This window comes from Perissodus microlepis, chromosome 8, assembly GCF_051167445.1.
Source record: "Perissodus microlepis isolate ML-2025 ecotype Zambia chromosome 8, ASM5116744v1, whole genome shotgun sequence".
Lineage (NCBI taxonomy): Eukaryota > Metazoa > Chordata > Actinopteri > Cichliformes > Cichlidae > Perissodus > Perissodus microlepis.
Window position 1 is genome coordinate 1520064 of NC_140468.1, and position 23340 is coordinate 1543403.

The 23340-nt window shown below is 40.7% G+C and overlaps 1 protein-coding gene across 5 annotated transcripts; it reads left to right on the top strand.

The window, feature by feature from the left end:
* The first annotated feature begins 661 nt into the window (after positions 1-661).
* On the top strand, positions 662-23340 carry LOC146381003 (rac GTPase-activating protein 1). 5 transcript variants are annotated; one of them, XM_084936967.1, is made up of 17 exons: positions 771-979; positions 6349-6461; positions 6661-6863; positions 9987-10126; positions 12002-12074; positions 12152-12205; positions 12331-12429; positions 13054-13192; positions 13785-13954; positions 15503-15676; positions 18299-18394; positions 18596-18794; positions 18855-18960; positions 19558-19690; positions 21305-21413; positions 21600-21699; positions 21931-23340. In XM_084936967.1, the coding sequence occupies exons 1-17, from the start codon at positions 909-911 to the stop codon at positions 21974-21976; spliced, it is 2025 nt and encodes a 674-aa protein (XP_084793093.1). In that variant the 5' UTR covers positions 771-908; the 3' UTR covers positions 21977-23340. The 5 variants fall into 5 exon arrangements, with proteins under 5 accessions (XP_084793094.1, XP_084793093.1, XP_084793095.1 ...); XM_084936969.1 differs by having other exon boundaries at positions 13824-13954; XM_084936968.1 differs by lacking the exon at positions 771-979 and adding an exon at positions 662-764 and having other exon boundaries at positions 18596-18960.

The window sequence follows — 23340 nt, forward strand, 5'->3', positions numbered from 1 at the left end:
TAGAAGCTGTTAATGAAATCCAGTACTGTGGCATTTCTGCAGATGGAAGTAACCATGGAGAAAATGTTCCCAAAATTTAATTCAGTGCTTTGACTGGAAGAATGGTGGCGTGCAAACAAAATGAATTCAGTTTAGAAACACAGCAAATAAGACAGCAGAAACCAATACCTCACTGAAACACAAAAAACTAATTGTCTGAAAAATGTGTTGTGTTTACTGGAGACAAGTGCAACACAAATTTTGGAGGAATCCAATGAAGGAGGAAATGAAGTAGTGATTAAGGAGGAAAGAATCTGTTCGCCAATTTAAAGAAGTTTCTTCAGAAAAGAATGTGAATTATAATTATTATTAAGAATTATTTCTATATCACTATTTAATTCCACAGGTTTTTAGGTTATTTTTTTGCACTTGCTGACTTGTAAAAGCCTATATGACATTTTTATTTCACCATTCATTAACTGCACAGAGGCATCGTTTAAATATGTTCAGATTTTCTTTAAGCAAACAGAATTATTAGCGTTCTTCGGGACTGGGCCAAATCAAAATATACTCGCTCTAACATGTATTCTGTTTTTGTTTTGTTTTGTTTTGTTTTATCCATTTAATTTTCGTGCCGTCTTAAATCTTCTAGCGGAGCTAGACAGGTGAGGGCGGGGTTATTGATCAGTGATAAGAAACAGCTGCTGTGACGTCTGTGGCCACGTTCAGGTGATGTGACTGAAGCCTGTGCACGTGTCCTGGACGTGAAACTCTGCGTCACTCAGGTCAGTGTCTCCGTTTCTGCGCTGTGCACATCTAAAACGTTATCTAACCTGCTGCTTTAATATCCTGGCCGTCCTCGGGTTGTTTTCACGTGTCTGACAGGAAGGTGACGTCACCTGTCACAAAAATACATAATTAGGGTTAAAATGAAATGTGCAAATCTCGAGTGGAAGAAGACTGAAATCAGCTGGAATCAGCAATTCCGTGTTACTGCACAGTAAGTGTGTGCTCTGATGGCATCGGCTCTTAAAAAAGTGTCAAACACATCCTCCAACCACACACACACACACACACACACATATATTTTGTTTTCAAACTCCATTGCGGTTTATTTCACACTTAGTAAAAAATTAAACAAATACAAGTTATCTGCAATAAATTACAGGTAGTAAGAAAATAAACTACTAACTCTTTTACGCTGCGTCCGCATCTACACGGGTGTTTTTGACAACGCAGCTGTTTCGTCCACGTAAACGGCGAATCACCGAAAACTGAGATTTTTTAAAACTCCTTTTTTGCGTTTATATGTGGACGAGGAATACAGAGTTCGTTACGCAACGTCAAAGGTATGTGCCTTTTTTCACGTCACGCTGTGGCCACGTTATTGTTTACATGAGATGAATTGCAGAATGGCAGATGGAGACAAAATACTGTTAATCTGACTGTCTGCAGGTTTTACAGGCAGTTACTGTCCCTCCATTTACAAAGGCAGAGGCGTCACGGTGTCATTATTTTACATGTAGTTGTTTTTTCCTGTGTAATAATATTCAACATTGATATCAATACATTTTTAAAAAATGCCTCTCTGTTCAAAATGGGTTCAACAACATAAACAGCTGTGGGATCCTGTTTGTCTGTGATTTAGACAGGGGCAACAAACTGTGGCAGGATCAGCCTGATGTTATTTGTATCCCGCTGTAACTTTACTGTATAAAGAGCTCACATCTCCAAAATGTCAGGAGTAGTTAGTCATTACAACAAGTGTGTGAACTAAAAATCAAGAATGTGGGATCCTGTTTGTCCGTGGTTTGAAGAGCCCAGCGAAAACCAATTCTGTCGCAGAGACCTACCTCGGCACTTGTGCAGGTGAAGCCAAAGGGCAGATATGCTTCACCATATTTTCTAGTCTTTGGCTTAGAATGAAGTTGGTTTGGAAACATTTGGCGATGCTTCAGCTCCTGCTTTGCGTTTGTGTGGGAGCCCCGTCAAAAACCTGTCCATTATGTTAGCAGTATCCAAGTGTTGTGGGGGTTTTTGGGGTTTTGTTTGTTTGTTTTTTTTCATACCGCCCCCCCCCCCCCCCCTTTTGTTGTTGTTGTTTTGTTTGTTTTTAAAAATCGGGTTTGGGCTTGGTGCTCTGCAGAAAGCATGCTTAACTTTTTAAAGTTTTGGCAGTGGCTACCATATTTTGGGGTGCATGTGTCACCAAGTATCTCACAATTTCCTCATTCTTGTATCAGCTCCTGCCCAACAGTTGCAATATTTTCTGTGTGACTATCGGGGGAAAGCGCAGAACCCCAATGAGGTCGTCAGCATCAACAAAATAGCAGCTAACAGAAACCCTATTATCAGAGGTCCAGACATCCTCTGAGAGGCGTGCTCAGTAATGTCACCCTCTCCTTTTTCTCCACATATCTTTCCACCAGAGCCTCAGCAGCCTTCTTAGCAGTGGTGTGTCTAGAAAATCTTGGGGGGGCAGGTAGGGGCACAGATTTGGAGAAGGGTGGCAGATAATGTTAAAAAAAAGATTCTACCAACCGTTAACCATAATTCAATAACCCTGTAAACCTAATAACCGAATGTGCTTTTAACTCTTATTAGAATGAGATTTTAACCACTACGGTGCAAAGTTTTTAGATACTGTGTTGATAAAGTACAAGAGATGCAATCAGCGCTTTGTCAGTGTTTATTCAGCATTCAAGGACAGCAATATTTCCATAGTATTTTTACTGACATATAGTGCACATATGTTTTGGGCAAAAACATTTTTGAGTATTAAAATACCAGCATTTTTAACATACAATTGGCAAATTAGCCAATGCAAAACTTTATCTGCCTATTTTTAAAAAAAAAAAAAAAAAAAAAGAAGATAATCTTCTTACAAGCTGGTGTTTGATTTTGAAACAGGAAAAAAGTGGGGATTAACTGAAAAGACTAACATTTGAATAAAACCTGAAAGCAAGTAAATACTTTCTATGCTGCCTTATGGTAAACTTTGGTAATATTGATGTATAAAGAACAACACTGGCTGATGATGAAATACAGTCAGCTGGCATGGTGACACTGCCAGTATTACCCTGCAGGTCTGGACTGGGACAAAAAAATTGGCCCGGGCATTTTGACTAGAGACCGGCCCACCAGGTATTAAAGCCATAAAGCCTTTGAATGAAAACAAATGCTGTTGTGACAGTGATGTACAGTCTTGTTGGTATATGTATGATTTCTATACATTTTACATCAGATAAAAACTTTGTTCGCAAGATTCAGATAATTACTTAATAAAAGCTAGATATTTTAAATGAGGATAAGACAGGTATTTTTTGTGCCCCCCTTTCCCTGTTAATGCCCTACCTGCCCCCCCTGGCAAAACTTTCCTAGACCCGCCCCTGCACAGTTTTGTTTATTTGTTTATTTATAAGGAACCCCATTAGCTTCCACAACAGTGGTTGCTAGTCTTCCTGGGGCCCAAACCATCAAATACCACCGAATAAAATGTTACACAATGAGTTTGATGCAAAATGTCCACATAATTTGGCTCTTACATCCACAATAAGGTTTTACAATTCTGAAAATATAAGCATGTAAATATTAAAAATTATAAAAAACACTCAAACAAAATACACAATTTCCATTACAAGTGACATTACCCTCTTACAATATTTACAAATAAATTAAAAACTCCCTAAATAGGCTTTTAGGTGATTTTTTTAAAATTATGAATAGAAGCCAATTCTCTAATTGCATAAGGCAACTTATTCCACTGAAAAGATGCTTTAAATATAACAGAGTTTTTCAAAAAGTTACTTTTAACTCGAGGAGTTACTAAATTGTGGTTAGTTGAGAATCGTGTAGCATGATTATGTATTTCATCTGGATGCTGCAACTGAGCATAAAAAAAAGTGTGGTGTGTTTACCAGTATTGCTTTCTTTAAAAATACAAGTAAGCCATAGTATAATTTAGCTTGTACAGAAAGCCAAGAAAGTTTATCGTGCATTTTATCAATATCTGTATGATATGAACACCTTAACACTAATCCGGCCGCCCTATTTTGGACTAACTGAAGTCTGTTCAGATCTATTTTATTAGCTGCTGACCAAATGATGGAGCAGTACTCTAGATGAGATAATACTGGTGCATTAATGACATCTTTCATGACAGAAGAAGTAATATAAAAGGAGCATTTCCTAGCTATAGCTATGCCCTGTCCCATTTTCTTAATAACAGAGTTGATGTGCTGAGACCATGAAAGGTGGTGGTTTATGGTAACACCAAGTAATTTAATCTGGGTGACCTGTTCTAATACCGATCCAGCTATGGAAAGATTTAGCTGTGGGCTGTTGACTAAGCGTCCTCTACTTCCTATTAACATGGATTTGGATTTAGACACATTTAAAATCATGTTGTTTTTACTTATCCAGTCAAACACGTTCAGCAAATCTAGTTGTGATAGGCTGGTCAATTCAGAGTAGCTACTGGCTGAATAAAACATGGTGGAGTCATCAGCATACATTACAAGGTGAGATTTATCCAGCACGTACGGCAAATCATTCGTGAAGACTGAATAGAGAAGCAGCTGCCTTGGGGTAGACCACAGTTTATCTCACAGCCCTCAGAGAAATAACCATTAAAATAAACCTTTTGCCTTCTTCCAGACAAATAACTTTCCATCCAGCACAAAGCAGCTGGTGAAAATACATAACATTGTAGTTTATCTATCAAAAGATCATGATTTATCAAATCAAATGCAGCACTAAAATCCAAAAATACCACCCCGGCCAAATTCCCATTATCTAGATATTTATACCAGTTATCTGTCATGTGAATGAGAGCTGAGCTGGTGGAATAACCAGGTTTGTAAGCATGTTGAAACTGAGTAACTGATTTTCTGTTAGGTAATGTTGGATTTGTTCATAGACAATCCTCTCCATAATTTTACTTAGAACGGGGAGCAGACTAATAGGTCTGCTGTTGACACCATTAAAAACGTCATTCTTGTTTTTAGGAATGGGAATTATTTTCGATTCTTTCCACTGCAATGGAAATAAGCTGCATGCCAAAGATCTGTTACATATGTGACATATAGGAAGGGACACAAACTTGGCTGCAACTTTGAGCAGTTTGCTGTCTATGTTATCAGAGCCGGAGGATGTATCGTCAGGAAGTGATATCAATAAACGCTCCACCATCTCAACACTCACTGCCTCAAACTTAAATTGGCTTTGCTTATTATTCATGATAACATCCTGTATAAGACGCTGTGATAAGGTGGGATCGCCTCTGCTCATATTAGATTTTAAATTTGTTATGTTATTGCTGTAGTAATTCACAAAATAATTGTCCTTAGCTTTACTTATAAACGTTCCACCCGTGTAGATGTGAGACACCACCGGAGCAAGATCTCTACCCATTATATTATTTAAAACTTTCCACACCTTAATTTGCCCGGTATGCCCGATGGCCAGTCCAGCTATGTTGACCTATGTTTCGCCGAAAAATTGTTTTCTGCAGTGCCTCTTTCGTGCTTGGCTCTCCTACCTTTGCTAACATGATGCTCATAGTGCAGAAGCCGATGCTGCATTCACTTACACTCTGATATCTGAGCTTCACTATGAAAACATAATCATACATTTGATATTTCATTGATTTTTATTGTTTTAGCTTCGGGGTGGCACCTGGGGTGGCCAGTCTGGTTGGGGAAGTGGCCTGTGCCCCCCCTAGGCCACCCCGCTGGACACGCCACTGCTTCTTAGATGGGATGGCTCATGCTACCTGGTTACAAAAATAGAGTAAAATCGATAAATGGGTAAAGAATATCTTTTTCTTTTTTAAATTAATCGCATTTCATGAAATTCTTTTAGCTGACAGAAATAATACAAAGCATCAGATTTCTGGTAAGATGCTTCAGTCAGATTCACTGACTGTGCTCAGCACTGATGATGTGTTGTTGTTGTTATACGCCAGCGGTTGATGGCAAAAGTCAACAACACACCTGTAAAACCAACACAACAACGTGCTGCTTCAGCGACACCAACCCATGTTTTGTTTTGTATACGAGTGGTATACTGAAGCAGAGGTAATCAGTGACACTGAACTGAGCGAGCTCAGGCCCACTGCTTCATCATAAATAAGTATGGAGTTCAAAGCGTCAGTGTGGGAGGTGATCTGAGGTTTGATTCCATCCATCGTGTCCATCATAAGTGTTTGCTGCTTTTCATGTTGTTTTCTTGTGCTCGGGTTTCTGGGAAAGGTGTCAGTGGGACTTGCTGTAAAATAAGCAAGGGTTCAAGACTTTGCTGTGACCTCCCCTTCTCTGGGAGCTCTAGGCTCTCTTACTGCTGCGTTACAGCTACCGCCCTCTCTGACAGGTGGAGGCACATCCGGTCGTCGATGGCGGAGTCTCGGGTAATTGTGGAGGAGCTGCTGGCTCTGTGTCTCCAGAGGATCACTGTGGAGGAAAACAGCATGCGGACTGAGCAGGGTGAGAACAACACTCGACACCAATCAGCTGTCAGTAGATCACATGACATAACCCCTAAACTCACCTCATTCGTGGATAAATCTGCATGTGGGCGCTCTCTGCTGACCTCTGACCTGTTTTTATATAAAACACCAAACTAAAATTCGACAGGTAAGACGGGTTTGGTAGTTACACACTTTTAATCGGTCTGCTCTCTCAGAGACAATCGAGCTGGTGAAAAACTTCGAGGAGGTCAGAAAGAAGTGGCTGCATGCCGAGCTGGAGCTGAAGAAGTACAAAGAGCTGCTGGTGAAGTCGGACGTGGCCAAAGCTGCTCTGGAAGTGAAGCTGAAACACGCTCGCAATCAGCTGGACGTTGAGATGAAGAAACGCTACAAGGTGGAGGCCGACTACCAATACCTGGTGAGGCAAGACCTCAAGGTTAGAGGTGGAAATCACGACTGGCTGGCAGGTTTACATGTTTCTGATGATTCGTGTTTCAAACACAGGGACGTTTCTGCAGCTGTTGGATCAGTTGTTGTTTTGGAGCTAGTTCACTGTCATTTCTCTGATCAGTTAAACCATGTTAATGCGCTCTGAGAACACGAAGAGCTTCTTTGGCACTGACAGAAAAACACACAGCCCAGTCAGCCGACACACAAAATCTCGTCTTCTGCCGCATAATGCTGCATTTTACTGAAACTCAGAGCAGCAACGACCTTGACCCGGGTTGCTTTTTCTCAGTAGTTTACACACAGAGCCACTTCTCTCTGCTAAATCCAGAAGAATACAAGTGAAATGCCATGAAAGTGAATCCCGTGTAAGTGCATTAGATTATGCCTGAATCTTAATTAAATGGGGATATTAAAAATAAAAAGCGATACATGTATTTATCCATGTGTCACAGTAACCCGAGTTTGAATCCTCAGAGCTCTTTGCAGTGATTTCTTTCAGCAGAGGTGTTTCTTAAATCAAAGCAGGGGCAATTCTAGGATCAGAGCTGAGCACCAGGAGAGCTGCCCATCCAGGAAGATAAACTTTACTTGTCACAATGAGACGTCTTCCCCGTCTCTGTCAGTCCCTGCATCCCTAAATGTCTCCAGTTGTCCCGAGTTCTCTCTGACTGTCACTTAAACCCCTGTTCCTCCCTGTCCTCGTCGTCTGTTGTCTTCGTCTCCGTTATCAGTCATCATAATTTTACCATCTCTTTGCAAGTCTGCAAATTTCTTTATTAAATCATAAGATTCTTAAATTCATCAAGTCTCTCTGTGCCTGGGTCCTCGTCACAAAACATGACATCACTGTTTTGTACATTTTAACACAATTTAATCCCACATTTGTGAAAGAAAAGCAAAACACTTTTTTGAAAAGTCTGTAACAAAACCATAAAATCTGATAAAGGTTATTTAAATGCTGCAAAAGAAGAATGGATTGGAATAAAAAAAACAAACATATCCTAACCTTAATTACTGGGAGAATAATGAATGATGCTCATAGTGAGTAAATAGTAAACTGACTGCATTTTTTGGACAGAGATTCACTTTTAATGTGTATGTATAATATAATACAGATACATAAACACTCCCAAAGCAGAATAAATTATTACAAAAAAATTATTACAAAATATTAATAAAAACTATAAAAATTTAGGCAACTTTGCCTGTGGTAGAATGTATACAATGTATGAAAAAATCTTTACTGCAGATACTAATTTTACTAATTTAATAATAATTTTGTGTTGTAAGATTTATGAGTTTCATGCTTTCATAGTGGTCCTTAGGACAGCTTGACATTTTATCAGGTGGTCCACACTGTAAAAAGTGTGAGAAACACTGATAAGTGTCTGTGTGCTTTTGGAAAACATTTAAAGCTGCTGTACAGAATCTTTGAAACAAGCTTAAAACATGTTTAGAATATAAACAGAGCATCTGCTTCTCTTTACAGCTCCTCACTCCACCAGGGCTGTTTGGCACTGATAGTGTGCAAATGTGATGTACGTACTGCGGCAGTCATACAGACAACTGGACGGTCCAAAAGTTGGCCTACCTATTACTGGCTGAGGTTTCAGTAGAGTTGTGGCTGAACCACATAAAAATATATCATTAATTTTAATCTCCCCGATCAATGATAATGTTATATTGGAAGGTTGTTAAAGAGGGTCAAAATGTTTCAACCCAGTTTGTTTTGCAGATTCTGTTTAGCAGCTTTAATATAGGGAGGACACAACTTCCAGATTGTGAGTAAAATCAGGTTTTTTCTCTTTGTCAGTTTCACAGTTTCCGCCTGTCACTGTTCCCTGTCTGTTTGCTTACCTGGTTCTTCCTGACCTTGTACTTTCTCCTCACTTTCCCTCTTTCCTCTCTCCCTCTTTGGACTGACAATCATACACAAATAGATTGTATTCAATTAGATGAAAAAAATTACATTAATATGAAAAGATACTATTAAGGTCACTAACAAAAAGTCCTCTCTGTGTACTTTCAACCAACAAGCAAATAACCAAACCACACGAACATCTAATAAAAGATATAAATACTAAAACACTGATCCAACATTATCCTTGATTGATGGATCATTTGATTTTACACTTTTACCTGAATGTGGCTCCTTTTTTTGGAAAAAACTTCCTTATATCCATTATGAACCTGGCTGTCTCTCTGTACACACACACACACACACACACACACACACACACACACACACACACACACACACACACACACACACACACACACACACACACGAGTGATAAGGTTAATGGGCATCCAGTTAGTTAGTATCCATTTCAAACAGGAGAGTGGTAACAACAGTAGGCTACGGACAATTTTGTTTTAGATTTTAAATAGGCTGTATACATTTCAATGTTAGCAACACGACGGTGAAATGTCGCTGATTTTACTACAGAGCAGGACGGATTGTAGGGTAGCAAACATCGTCGGAAAACACGTTTTCAGCACTGCAGGTTACCTGGTGTAATGTTTTTCAGCTATAAAGAAACATGGTCTGACTCCTACCAACTATATAAAGAGTAACTGAAGGTTAAATGCAGCCAACATGTCCTGTTTTAAGCCAGGCACTTACACCTCCGCTCCGCTGCGTCTCAGCCGCCATCGCTCTGGCAGAAAGGGCGCTAGAGCCAGAGCAGGGGAGAGCTGGAACAAACCATTATGGGAGGGGGGGGTTATCTATACTTTTGTTGTTAAAATATTACGTCTCAACCAAGTACTGTATGGTTTTATATTTTTAGTAGTGTGTCACACAAACAGCAAATATTGTCAAAAAAGTAAGAAATTTTTGGGGGTGCTCTGATTCAGCACCCCCAAAAATGGACTAAAATTGCCCCTGAATCAAAGCATATTTATCCTCCGTCAGCCTCCTCATTGATCTACACTGCCTCGCTGTTTTCAGACTGAAACAAAGTAAAATGAGTGCACCATGGTTTATTTTGTTTGTAGGCCTTCATCACTCTCTCCCTCATCAGGTCTGTTTATAATGAGCTGTTCAGCCTGTGGGGGGAGCTCACAGACCTCTGTCCTGTGCTTCCAGCAGAGGCAGATGCAGCTAATGTGCGACATCCTCGTCCACGACACTAAATCCAGCGCCTGTCTGAACGATGAGCAGAAGTCTCTCTTGGCCACGTTTGAGCACAAAGGGGGGAACATGACACTGCAGAGGAGCACCAGACGGTGAGGTGGCAGCCAATCACGGTCCTTGCTGAAGAGTCCGACACTGGTGAAAGTGTTTTCCAGGTTTACAAGTTAAATCGTTGTTGAAATGAATCTAATGATAAAACATCAAGAATAAATTAAGAATAAACCACAGACTGTATAAAGAAGATGGAAGCAGCTACTGTTACATCACCCCCTGATTCATGAAGCCCACTTAAAAAAAAAAAAAAAAAAACATAAACAACAAACAACAAAACCCCTTTTTGAAACTAGATTAAACATGCTGTGGGTACACCTGAGGGCACCTGTACGCTCACACGGCAATCACAGGTAGCCCCGCCCATAACCTGCCTCCTGCTCCTCTCTGACTTTAACAGGACCATGATATCAACAATCTCAATTAGAGATGGACCGATCCGATATTACGTATCGGTATCGGTCTGATACTGACCTAAATTACTGGATCGGATATCGGAGAGAAATAAAAAATGTAATCCGATCCATTAAATATCAAAACTTCCCACACGGGTAACTCGGCTCATAACCGTAGCACGTCGGAGCAGTGTGGTCACGTGATAGAGCAGCTGTGTGTATTTGTAGCCTCAAACCAGCATTTCATCTCCGAGGAAGTTTTCCCAGAGAGAAGTAAAGCAAGTGTGTAAGTTCATCTCTGAATGTTTGTAAAGCATTCCCACGTTAAGCTTAACAACCGATATATGGAGCGACTCTCTCTCTCTCTCTCCTGCTGCTACTTCAATCATGAAACTGATCAATGATCAGCTGATCGGCTTTTCTGTCACGAGTCCGTCTCTCTTCTTTGTTTTTGGCCCACTTTGCACCAGAAAGAGGAAACCAGCGGCTGAACAACAGCAGCACTATTAACCTTGATAAGCTGTTGTTACAATTTATTTAAGATTACTTTCTACACCAGGATCTTTTTCTACGTAGTTGACGGCTGGTAACTGTGCAGGGGCGGATCTAGCAAAGTTTAGCCAGGGGGGCCGATAGGGCATGAACAGGGGGGGCACAAAGACATACTTTTCTTTCTTATTCTCATTTAAAATGTCGAGCTTTTAATAAATAATTATCTGAATCTTACACCCAAAGTTTTAATCTGATGTAAAATGTATAGAAGTCCATTACTGTATATAGTAACTGTTAAGTCTAATATACCCTATAAGCTATAGTACTTTTTCCTTTGGGAAAGTAGCATCTGTGCAGTCTGCAATTCTGTTGAAGAAAGATGTTGAATCTATTTAATTCTTGAAAAATAATTTATTTCTGTGCATTTTTTTTCCCCCCACACTGCATCAAATTAAAGTTGATTACGTCGATTAAGCATCATGAGGTGGAGGGTGGTTCCCTATTTTTTTTTATTTTTTTTTTGCTGGGAGTTTGCAACCCTATTAGTTAGGTTGCTTAATATTTCTGCTAAGTACTCTTTAAAATACCAGAATAGGGAGGATGGAGCAGGTTTAAGTTTATTAGATTGATCAGTGTTGCTGAACTATGAAATATTTTGGGTGCAGTGTGTTTTTCACACACAGGTATAACAGAATAGCTTTAGTGTTGTTGTTTATTTAAACTTGAGTATGAACTTATACAAAATGCAGCAAGATATTAACAAAACAGTTTTATTGATTAAAAAAACACTATATCAGATTCATATCGGTATCGGACATAAAAAAGTGGTATCGTGCCATCTCTAATCTCAATCAGACCTTAAAGCAGGAAAGAGTTTACTGAGCTCAGGGACCAGTAATAAGGTCAGAGCTGCCACCTGCTGGGCATTAGAGAGAATGCAGGTTAAAGAAGCAGAGGAGTCCTCTGTAAAGTCTGCGTTTGAAACGGAGTGAAGACTTTTCACTAAAGATGATAAAAATCTTTTGTCAGGTTGCCTGTGATCGATGAGTCGTCCTTCCTGTCTCACTCTGACATCAGCTACGATCGCACCGACGACGATGTGGTACGAACATTAACCCGACACGTGCACCATGCCTGCAGTGTAAGAACACTTTAACATTCTTTGTCATGGTGTTTCAGGATTTGGACACAACTGTGATCCAACCGCTGAGGTCTCGAGCGAGAGAGAGGAGGGTAACACGCCGTCCTATATTTACTTGTTTGTTCATCCATCAGATTTTGCGTGGAAACATTTCGCCGGTGGTGCAGGGTACAGCCTCTGTTCCCCTGACTTTCTGATGATATGCTGTTCTCCACAGCGTTCCTCGATGGGTCTGCCTGTTGGTGCTTCGGTCAGGAAACGAAGCAGAGGCAGGAACTTGTCAGCAGAGCTTCTGGAGAGGAAAACTGTGGAGAAGGTGAACAAAAAACCAGAAATGGAAAACCGACTGAGATGTTATGTTCTCACTTGACCTCGCCTTGTTAGTACTAGGCTGGGCCTTTTCTTAATTCTTTATGGGGCAGATTAACAAAGAGCTGGGAGGAACATGGCAGTGATATCATTAGAAATTACAATTGGCTAGCTGCCGGGACAGGTGTGGTCTTCTGTCTCTGTAAACTCAGAGATGGTTGGTGGAAAAATCCCAGCAGATCAGCAGTTTCTGAAATGCAGACCAACAACCATTGAAGTTCAGACTCACTTAACTCACTTTCTGTTCTGAATGTAATGATTCACTGCTGTGTGATTGTTAATGCAAGGATCTGATTAACCAATCAGTTGAACAGTTGTACCTAATGAAGTGGCTGGTGATTTTCTATGTTTATTATAAATCTACCACAACAAAGTCATTAATGAACCAAAGAATTAACTGCTTAAAGTTCTCTTTGTTCCTACTGTACCTGAACGTTTCTGATGCCTCCACTGACTCAAACTATGAAAGTCGTCCTGATTCCCCGAGTGAAAAGTAGCCTCTGCAGAGGAACCGCCATAAAACATGTTTTTAAAGGCTCTCCTGTGGCTCTGATTCTTTGAACTTACTCAGGAGGTGGAGACCGTTGTGAAGGCCTCCATCATTTCTAATGACACTGGAGGCCAGGTCCACATGGTGCTGGGAATCACTCAGGAAACCTCCGAAAACTCTCCCCAGACTATCACCCAGGAGTGTACCGTCTCAGCAGGAGGTCAGCTCTACATTCAAGATACAAGATGTTTATTGTCACATTCACAGAGCAATGAAATTCTTACTTTGCAGATTCGATTCACACAACTAAAAGAAAGTAATAATGAGTAAAACAGTGCTTTGTAGATCTTGTAGCTTATATGTGGGTGTAAACAGAATTTAAAGTGCAAGTAGTTTCAGCATTCAGTCATAATATATACAGAGTATGCAATATTAAGGTTTCTGTGCAGTCTTAAACACAACCCAGTTTGTAGCACCAAAGCAGTCCTGAAGCACCGAATCATACTCTTCACTCCAAACTTTAGTAATTTTACTTACTGGGGGGCTCGTTTGAGGGGCTGCCTGTATGCTGGATATAGATATTTAATTCATTTCAGCTTCATGTCCAAATGTGTCCAGACCAGTGACAGATTAATGACAAGACCTCTGATTTTAAAGAATGAGGATCCAGGTTCACTACAGTTGGACTGCTTTGGACAAGATTTCCCATCATGCTTTAGACGACCGATCAGAGAATCAGTCAGAGGTGTTCTGAGTTTCTCTTTTAGCCTCTTTTTTCGTTTGTTTCTTTTAATCTGTTGCTGTCAGAACAGGTGAGAAAACCCGTGAGTGTTTTGCACTCTGTCCTTCAGGCCAGACGTCGGTGTGGTTTCCCTGCAATGACTCGGTCCCCGGTCCTGAAGGTGAAGCTCTGGTCGAGGAGAAAGTCGGGAACATTGGCAGAGATCAGAAAGCCTCCAAACACACCTTTGTGTCAAAGACGGTACGACGAGTGTTGGGCAGTTTACTTTTTTGTGGAAGTAACTGAGTTAGTAACTTGGTTATGATAATATAAAAGTAACATTTGCGTTACTTTGCAAAATGTTTGGATATGTAAAACAATTTAAATATACTTGACTATATACATTTTAGTATGTTCAGTTGTTTATTATAAAACTGAATACATTGAAATAAATGAACTTACCAGAAGGAAGTAACAGGAAACACAATCTAAACTGTTCAAATGTCACTGTGACGATATTATAGACACAGATTGGATATCATGTAACTATTGTGGAATTATTTCCACATGTTGTAATAATAGAACAATAAAAAAACAACCTTTTTTATATTTATTCCACATCAGCAGGCTGCACCTGGCTATGTAATAAGTGTACAATAAAACTATGCTTTTTGAGCAAATTAAATAAGCCAAACTGTCACAATGTCAGATCATCGTGGCCGATCAAGTGTTTTCTTCCACACTAAGGTAAACAGTTGAAGTGATTTCAGTGTAATACTGAAAAAATAGGTTCACTGTATAACAAAACTAAGGAATCAAAATGTAACATCCATGGCTGTCTTTGACAATCCATCTCAAGTCACATGAGTGCTGTTCTCACAGTAGAGTCTTATTAGAGGGTCCTGTTTTAATGTCCTCTGCTTATATTCAAATATAAAGCATTCTTATTGGCCACATCCATCCAACCATCCACTGTAGATAAAGCAGCATGTTCTTGATGACATACCTGCCTCTCAGGCTGTTTTAATTCCGTCCGTGTCACAGATGTTTGAGAGAAATCAAGCCTGGATGGTGTCACCTTGTTATTCTCCGAGCTCGTGTTAGCCTCATCGGGGTTTGGGCTGCGCCTGCTAGCATCACCGCCCTCATTCTTGGCAACTAGTTTTGTTGAAGCATGTGATGTATCATGCGATTCAAATTGCTTACTTAAATGCTTCCTTTGAATTATTGTTGTTTATGTGCTCACTGTCCATATCTGTTTGTACGTGAATGGTAAATGGCCTGTATTTGTATAGCGCTTTTACTAGTCCCCCCCTAGGGACCCCAAAGTGCTTTACACACCCAGTCATCCACCCATTCACACACCCATTCACACACTGATGGAGGCAGCTACAGTTGTAGCCACAGCTGCCGTGGGAAGCGAGGCTGCCATATCGCGCCATCGGCCCTTCTGGCCAGCCATCACCAGTAGGCGGTAGGTGAAGAGTCTTGCCCAAGGACACAACGACCGAGACTGTCCGAGCCGGGGCTCGAACCGGCAACCTTCCGATTACAAGGCGAACTCCCAACTCTTGAGCCACGATCGCCCCACACCTAACTAAGTTTAAGTTGGCTGGTTTACCATGGCTACTTTACTCTTTCTCAGCCAATCAGCAGCACTCATGCCCACGCTGCATTTTCATGTTGGTAACAGCATTGCAACAATAGGGTAATGCCGATATTCCCATCATGGGGTGCAACCTCCTTGATGTTTACATTCAAGCTGCTCTGACATCACCTCTGATGGAGTAACGTGTCATTTCCCTCCAGGTGATCCGGCCGGAGACCTGCACGCCGTGTGGGAAGAGGATCCGCTTTGGTAAGATGGTGGTGAAGTGCAGGAACTGTCGTGTGGTTGCTCATCCGGAGTGCCGACAGAAGTTCGCTGATGGCTGCACAGCCTTCAATGCCATGGCAGGAAGTACAACTCAAACGGCAGCTAAGGTGTGAGCTGGAGGGAGGGTCTTCACTGTGACATAATATGCATCACAATAAACCTGCGACAGTCATTTCAGTTGGTTGTGTTCATGGACAACAGGGCGACTTTAGTGAGCTGGTTTAGTTTCCGTTTGTTTTGCTCGTCACTCGATTACTGTTGTATGTTTGGACATTTCTAGAAAAAAAGGTTCCTGTTTAAAACTTCGTCATAAATTGATAATTAAATGCACAACTCTGAAAGGCCAGTAGATCATACCTTGAAATTGAACAGGTATTTTATTTTCAGGGATGGCTCTTTAACTGCTCAGGTGAAATACAATTCAGTTTTATTTACATGGCGCAAAATCACAACAGTTGCCTCAAGACTCCTTATATTGTAATGATACAGAAAACAATCGGACGACGCCTTGTGAGCAAACGCTTGGGGACAGTGGGAAGGAAAAACTTCCATCAGAACCGGGCTCAGGGAGGGGAGGCTATCTACTGCGACAGGTTGGGGGGTGAGGAACAGAGGTGAAACAGCTGGACAACATCTGTCTAAATGAAAGCCGGCTCTTGTTCAGCCCCAAGACTTTTAGATCATTTTGAAATCAGGAAAAATCCGTTGGGCTGGATTGTAGATATTTTACCAAATGGGTCACAAAGACTTAGAATAAATGGGGTTCAGTCTGACCCAGTGTTCTCCTCCACAGGTTCTCCCCAAGGGTGCGTCTTATCGCTCTTATTATTCATTCTCTATTAGGGCTGCCACGATTAGTCGACTAGTCACGATTACGTCGACTATCAAAATTGTCAACGACTGATTTAATAGTCAACGCGTCATTTGAAGCTTTGTAAGATCACAAAAGACGCAGGAATAAGTAGTAGGATTTAAGAGTGTAATAACAGACTGAAACAGAAGATGGCAGCACTGCATGTACAAGGATGCCAGCTGCCGTTAAACCCCGAAGAAGAAGAAGTAGCTCTGTCCCAGAATTCATAGCGCAGTTTCCAACAATGGCGGCAGCTAGTTAGTTTTAATATTACTCTTATTATTCTTTCTGGGTCACAAAATAAACGTTTAACATATTTTCAGGCGAGAATTTAACTGTGTAAACCTCAAATATCTGCTCAGTTTATCAAGACGCCACATATTTTCAAAAGCGCTCCGACGTTTTCGGACACGTCTGTTACCACTAGCTCGATAGCGAGCCGGGGGCAAGGCTCACTAGAGCCGTGAGAACACCGGACTCCCGGCAAATCGTTTTCAAACCCACCGCCGTCTTTCGCTACTCGGGTTAAACATATATAAGTCAATCAGATAACTTAAAAATGTTACTGTTTGGCTTTCTTTTTTAGTATTTTATTTGTTCCTGAGTAAATCGGTTTGGCTGAGATTAAAGTTATAGTTTTTACACAGCTGAATAAACGTCAAGCAGACAGCTGATTATCAGAAGTGTGAGATGCTCGAGAATATACTCCGGTGTCCTGTTATATTTTAGATAGCAAGGAGTTTATTAAACTTCACCGAAACAATCTGCAAATTTCATTAATATTTAACAAACTATCATCTTGTCTTTATTTTTAGTTAGCACATACCTGAAACACTTAAAGCTGTAAGCTAATGATAGTTATATAAGAGCAGACGCTGCTGGTGCAATAAGCTGTACGTTTTACGTCCAATGGATGATGATCTGATTAGTCGACTAATCGCAAAAATAATCGGTGACTAGTCGACTATCAAAATAATCGTTTGTGGCAGCCCTATTCTCTATACAAACACGTGTCAGAGCAGACATGAAAACAGGGCCATCATTAAATATGCAGGTGACTCTGTTATTGTCAGCTTACTGAAAGAGGGTGAAACTGGCCACGGTCCAGTCATTGATGACTTTGTTCAGTGGTGTGAGGAGTCTTATCTCCAATGAATATATTTAAAACTAAAGATGTAGTTATTGATTTTAAGAAACAACAAAACGGGCACGGAGTCACTTTAATTAAAGGTCAGAAAATCAAGCAAGTTCAATCATATAAATATCTTGGAACCATAATCAATGAAAAACTGAACTTTGATCAAAATTGCAAATCAGTTTGTAAAAAGGGTCACCAGCACCTTTATTGCCTCAGGAAACGTGCTCATTTGACACTGACCGAAAAATTTTAACTTTGTTTTATCATTCATGAAAATATCCTTCTCAGTCTGTTTTATCCTTTTGTTTGATGGCATGGTTTAGTCAGACCTCTGTCACAGAGAAAAACTCACTGAATCAGATAGTGAGATGGTCCAGTCGTCTGATCGGTGAGCCACAGTCTCCCTGTACTCTAAGCAGGTACAGAGGATCAATCCTTAAAAATGGTTCCCATCCTCTACGGGGTGAATTTCAGCTTCTTTCCTCAGGACGGAGGTTTTCATTTCCAAGATGCAGGACAAAGCGTTATAAAAACAGCTTTGTCCCTGTTGCTGTCACTGAATTAAATAAGAACTGTTTTTGTATTCGATTTGAAATGTTTAAAGTACTAGATATGTGTTATAGTCAGGTTTTTATTAGGTATGTGTGTTTTTGAAGGGATGCCAAATACTCTTTTTTTTTTTTTTTTTTTCCGTAAAGCAAATTTAGCTATGGGTATAAATAAAGTAACCTTGTTCAGGATTCGTTGGAGGACTTTGCTCCTCAGACTCATCCCAGAGTGCCTCAGCTGATTGTGGACTGCGTGGCCGAAATCGAGAGGAGGGGCCTGCAGGAGGTGAGCCGTTACTGTTTTGATCATTTGGGTTTATGGATGTATCAATAATAAAGACAGCTGTTTGTTCTGATACTCTGGGAATAAATGAGGGTTGGATCCTCCTGTAGTAGAGGGCTGTGCATGCAAGGATGTGGATAAAGAAAACTTCCTGGAGTCCTGTCCCCAGCATGCACTTCCTGTATGTCTAACCTGTGTCTGCAGAGAGGCCTGTACAGAGTTCCTGGAGGTGAGCGTCTGGTAAAGGAGCTCAGAGACTGCTTCCTTCAGGGGAAATCTGCTCTGATGCTCAGTAAAGTCCAAGATGTCCATGTGGTCTGCGGACTGCTGAAAGACTTCCTGAGGAAGCTGAATGAACCTATGATCACCTTCAGACTGCACAGGACCTTTATGGAGGCTTCAGGTATGTTCAGACCTTTAAATTCCAGAGCTGAGACCAGCGCCAAATGTCACGTTTTTTCAGAGCTGACTGATGAAGACAACTGCTCAGCTACCATGTATCAGGCCATAGCAGAGCTGCCAAAGGCCAACAGGGACACCCTTGCCTTCCTCATGATTCATTTACACAAGTAAGTCCTTCCACGAAGTCTCCACACAGAATTCAAGTACACCTGAAGAGCTGCAGATGAGCACTTTGGGATTTTAAGGCTTTTTCTTTTTCGTGACCCTTTTTGAGCTTTGGTGCTTTCTGGGTCCTTTTTCAGATGGTGGTCACCTCAAGGCAGCTGTTGTGACCTAATGTAATATAAATAAATCACCAAAGTAAATTATATTTATATATGTGTGTGTGTGTGTGTGTGTGTGTGTGTGTATATACGTGTGTGTGTGTATATGTATATACGTATGTATCTGTGTGTGTGTGTGTGTGTGTGTGTGTATATACGTGTGTGTGTGTGTGTATATACGTGTGTGTGTGTATGTATATACGTATGTATCTGTGTGTGTGTGTGTGTGTGTGTGTGTGTGTGTATATACGTGTGTGTGTATATGTATATACGTATGTATCTGTGTGTGTGTGTGTGTGTATATACGTGTGTGTGTGTGTGTGTATATGTATATACGTATGTATCTGTGTGTGTGTGTGTGTGTGTGTATGTATATATGTGTATATATATTTCTTTCTTCTTTCTTTTTTTTTTTTTTTTTAACTGCTCTTAATGTTTGAGGGTGATGAGGAGTCCTCAGTGCCAGATGGACCAGAATAACTTGTCCCGGGTGTTCGGCCCAACCATTGTGGGTCACGGGATGCCTGAGCCATCACCCAGCACCATCTTGAGAGACACCAACACTCAGCTGAAGGTCAGCCTCTCTAAATATCCAGACCGGAAGGGGGGGGGGGATAATTGAGTTGAATTTTGGATAATGGTTGGTTTCAGTCACAATAAAGTACAAACAGACTGAACCGGTCACTGCTAGCATTTGATATCTGACCTTATAGCTGCTACAAAGTAAGAAAAAATTTCAGTAACCCTAACCCTGTTGCGCGCCCCCCCCCCCCCCGGCTCTTCAGGCCTGACACAGTCTCAGTCGGCGGCTCTGCTCCGGATTTTACAGTCTGCACAGTTAGCGACCTGCCCACTCCTGAACACCTTCACTACGTGCTCTGACCCAGCTCTGCATCCATCTGTGATCCGTTCAGTCCAGCAGTGATGTTGTCCATTCTGCCTTGTATTATAGAAGCTTTCGTATCAAAGTTTGTGCATGTGTTACAGGCCCCACTATGATGGGCGCGTAGCCAGATTACGATCCTGTAAAACAGGAGAGAAAGTGAACACAGGCGACACGCTGCCGTTCGCCTGGTCAGTCTTGCCAGAATTTATTCATACAACACAAGCATATCTGCTCCACTCTTTTGTTAACTCAATTTCACAATAACTGCTCATTCCCTCACATGGCTTGTTTTCCACCGGTACATTTCAATATTAGTCCAAACTACTGGCATAAAACAACAAAGGGTTTAAATGAATGAAACAAATGACAACTACACCTCTTTTCCCATAAATGAGATAAACAAAATAATTCACATCATCATGGTAGTGTCTTATCATAGAAAGGAAACTCTGCTTTCAACATTACTGCACTACTTTCCTTGCCAGCATTTTTGTTGGCCGTACTCTTATTAGCTCTCTCGCTTCATGTCTTTTTCAGACCAGTTAGATTCTAACACTGAAACAGCAAGTTTACACATGACTTCAGGCGGGCTCAGAACACTTTACACACACGTTATACAAAACATTAGTCATGAACACAAAGCTACAAGTTTATCAGGAACTGTAAACCCAACTGGGTTGGTGCTTCTTATTATTATATGGAGTATTATACGCAGTTGCAACAGCTTGCTAGCGTTACCCAGGCATACAGCCTAGCTATAACATCCTACAGAGCTAAAGTAGCTCACATAGCGACAGTGTAATACATCACATATCACAGACCCGTCTTATGTTATTAAAGTTTAAGTATCACAGTGTCCAGCTGTGTATTTCTTTATGTTTTTGACCACATTACTGACCTGTAAAACAGGAGAGAAAGTGAACACAGGAGGCACGCTGCCGTTCGCCTGGTCAGTCTTGCCAGAATGGAAAACTTGCGGCAGCTATGCACCCGACTCAGTTCCCAAAGCACGCTGCTGCCCCCTACTGTCCAAAGTGTCATACACTCTCCTGGCAACAGGGAACAGGATTTAAATTACACCAATAAACCAGCAAAATAAAACATGCATAATAATCTCCATATATCACGACACTTAACTCACAATTGTGACCACATTTCTGTGTGGATCACACATGCAATGTGAAAACTGTTTCTAGGTAACACTGCTTTCAAATGTTGAGCGTAGCATCTTTATAGTATTAATTTCTCTATCCTCTGCATCTTCAGAGTTCATTTTGAGTGCTCTCGTTGCTCTCACTGCAGGTGGTCTGCCGCCTGTTGTCCCTCCCTGAAGATTACTGGAGGCGTATCCTCATTGGCCAAATCCCCCCCTCTTCCTCCACCAGTAAGATGGGCCAGAGTGAAGGGCAAGGTGAGTGTGCACCTTTTTTAATTTTTTGGGAAACCTGAGGCCTCTTTAACCATCACCGTGAATCGTCCGACTGCCTCAGCCTCCTTTGTTTTCTTTCACAGCATAACTGGACCTCTTAATACAAAGAAGGAAGCACTGAACCTTTTTTTTTTTTTTTTTTAATATATATAAATATTTTCCTCTCAGGTCGTTTCTTCCAGCCGCTGACATCTCCAGAGTTAAACAGTTACTACCAAGCTACAGCAGGAAGATCTGTGAGAGGGCGAGTCAGGAACCGGGCCAATGCGTAAGACTACGCCGCGTTAACGCAACATCCACAAACTCTTGAGCAAATACTGAGGAAGATCACGGGGCTGATGCGTATTAGTAAAATTAACTTTAGTTCTAAGACTGGGAGAATTTCTGGGTTTTAGTTTTCCCAGTATAAGTGCAGCCCTTTAATGCAAGTTAAAGATATGAGATATTAGCGTTGTTGTTTCAGTTATCTCATGTCATGGTTTGTTTGTTTTGTCCTCAGAGGTCGACCAGAGCCAGCGAGGAAATTCTTCACGTCGCCCAGCTGACAGATTTTGAACCTCTAACCTGTTTGAGCACACACTAATGCTGGACCTTGACCTGATGATCATTTTTATAGATTTCATGCTAACCACATGAAGTTTGTTATCGAGGCACTTTAAAAAATTACAAGTTGGAATAAAACGTGATGTCCTATTCTTTGCTGTGATTTTCATTTCATTTGAAACTGTTGATCTCCTTCCTGTCGAGATCAGCCCTTTTGGTTTTTTACTTCTTGGACACCTTTTTCTCCTTTCCTTCCTAGTCTCTGGGTTTCACATGAAGTTCGTTGATAATGACCCAGTAAACAAAGGGTCTGTTCTGAACAGAGATGGGCAGTAACGCGTTACTTGTATATATATATTTTTCTTTGTTTCTGCAGGTGATGCTGACCCTCAGCTGTGCAAGAACTGATGTCTTCAAACATTAAACAAAAGAAAAATTGCATTGACTGTCAATCATCTTGGTTTTAGATGTTGCAGTGTGCTGCTAACTCTACGGACAGTGAACCAAATCTTCTAAATACAATAATGTTCACTGAATAATGGGTATTATGGCCTGTAAATAAATGCAGCAGGATAACTGGGTGCCAAATTTTTACTGCTAGTGAGCTGAAAATACATTCCTGTGTCTAAGCCGCTCCCCAAGTAACACAAAAAAAAATTGCTAGCATGAGTAAACCCATCATATGTTCCTACATCAGGTTTCTTACAACTGTGTATTGAACAGTAAGAAGAAAGTCGAGTTAGTTTTGTTCACCATTTTTTCTGATTTGGTGAACATGAATTTCCTGAATAACCCATAACTATCTTGCTGGCTGACGAACCTTGCCAAAACGCTATCTGCAACCACAACACTCAAGTTTGAGCCGAGCTAACATTAGCTGGTTTTGTTGATGCTGTAAGGCTTCAGATGTGCAACCGTAAATGTCCTATGAATTTTTAGCACAACATTAGCATAGCTGTAGGATTTAAATATACCGATATGAGGTATATTTTCAATGCAAACTCAGTGCTATATTGATCATTCATTTTTTACATAATTAACCTCTGTGTTCATGTTTTAATTCAACAGTCCAGTGTTTGGACTGTCACTTCATCTTTGTTGGTGTAACCCTCTGAACAAACTGTTCAAAAAGCAAGTCTTGCAACTCCACAGCCATCTGAAATGCCTGGAAGGACTTAAAATGTTGGTTTTTGAAACATAATCTAAATTAAGTGTAAGTGTTCATTAAAAGATAAGAATTGTACGTTCAGAATCATAGGTCATATCTATGGAGGCTTGTTTCCTGCACTGAGAAAAAACAAAAGTATAAGTTAGAAATGTTTTTTTAAAATACATTTTATGTTATCTTAGATTTTCAATTTATCCC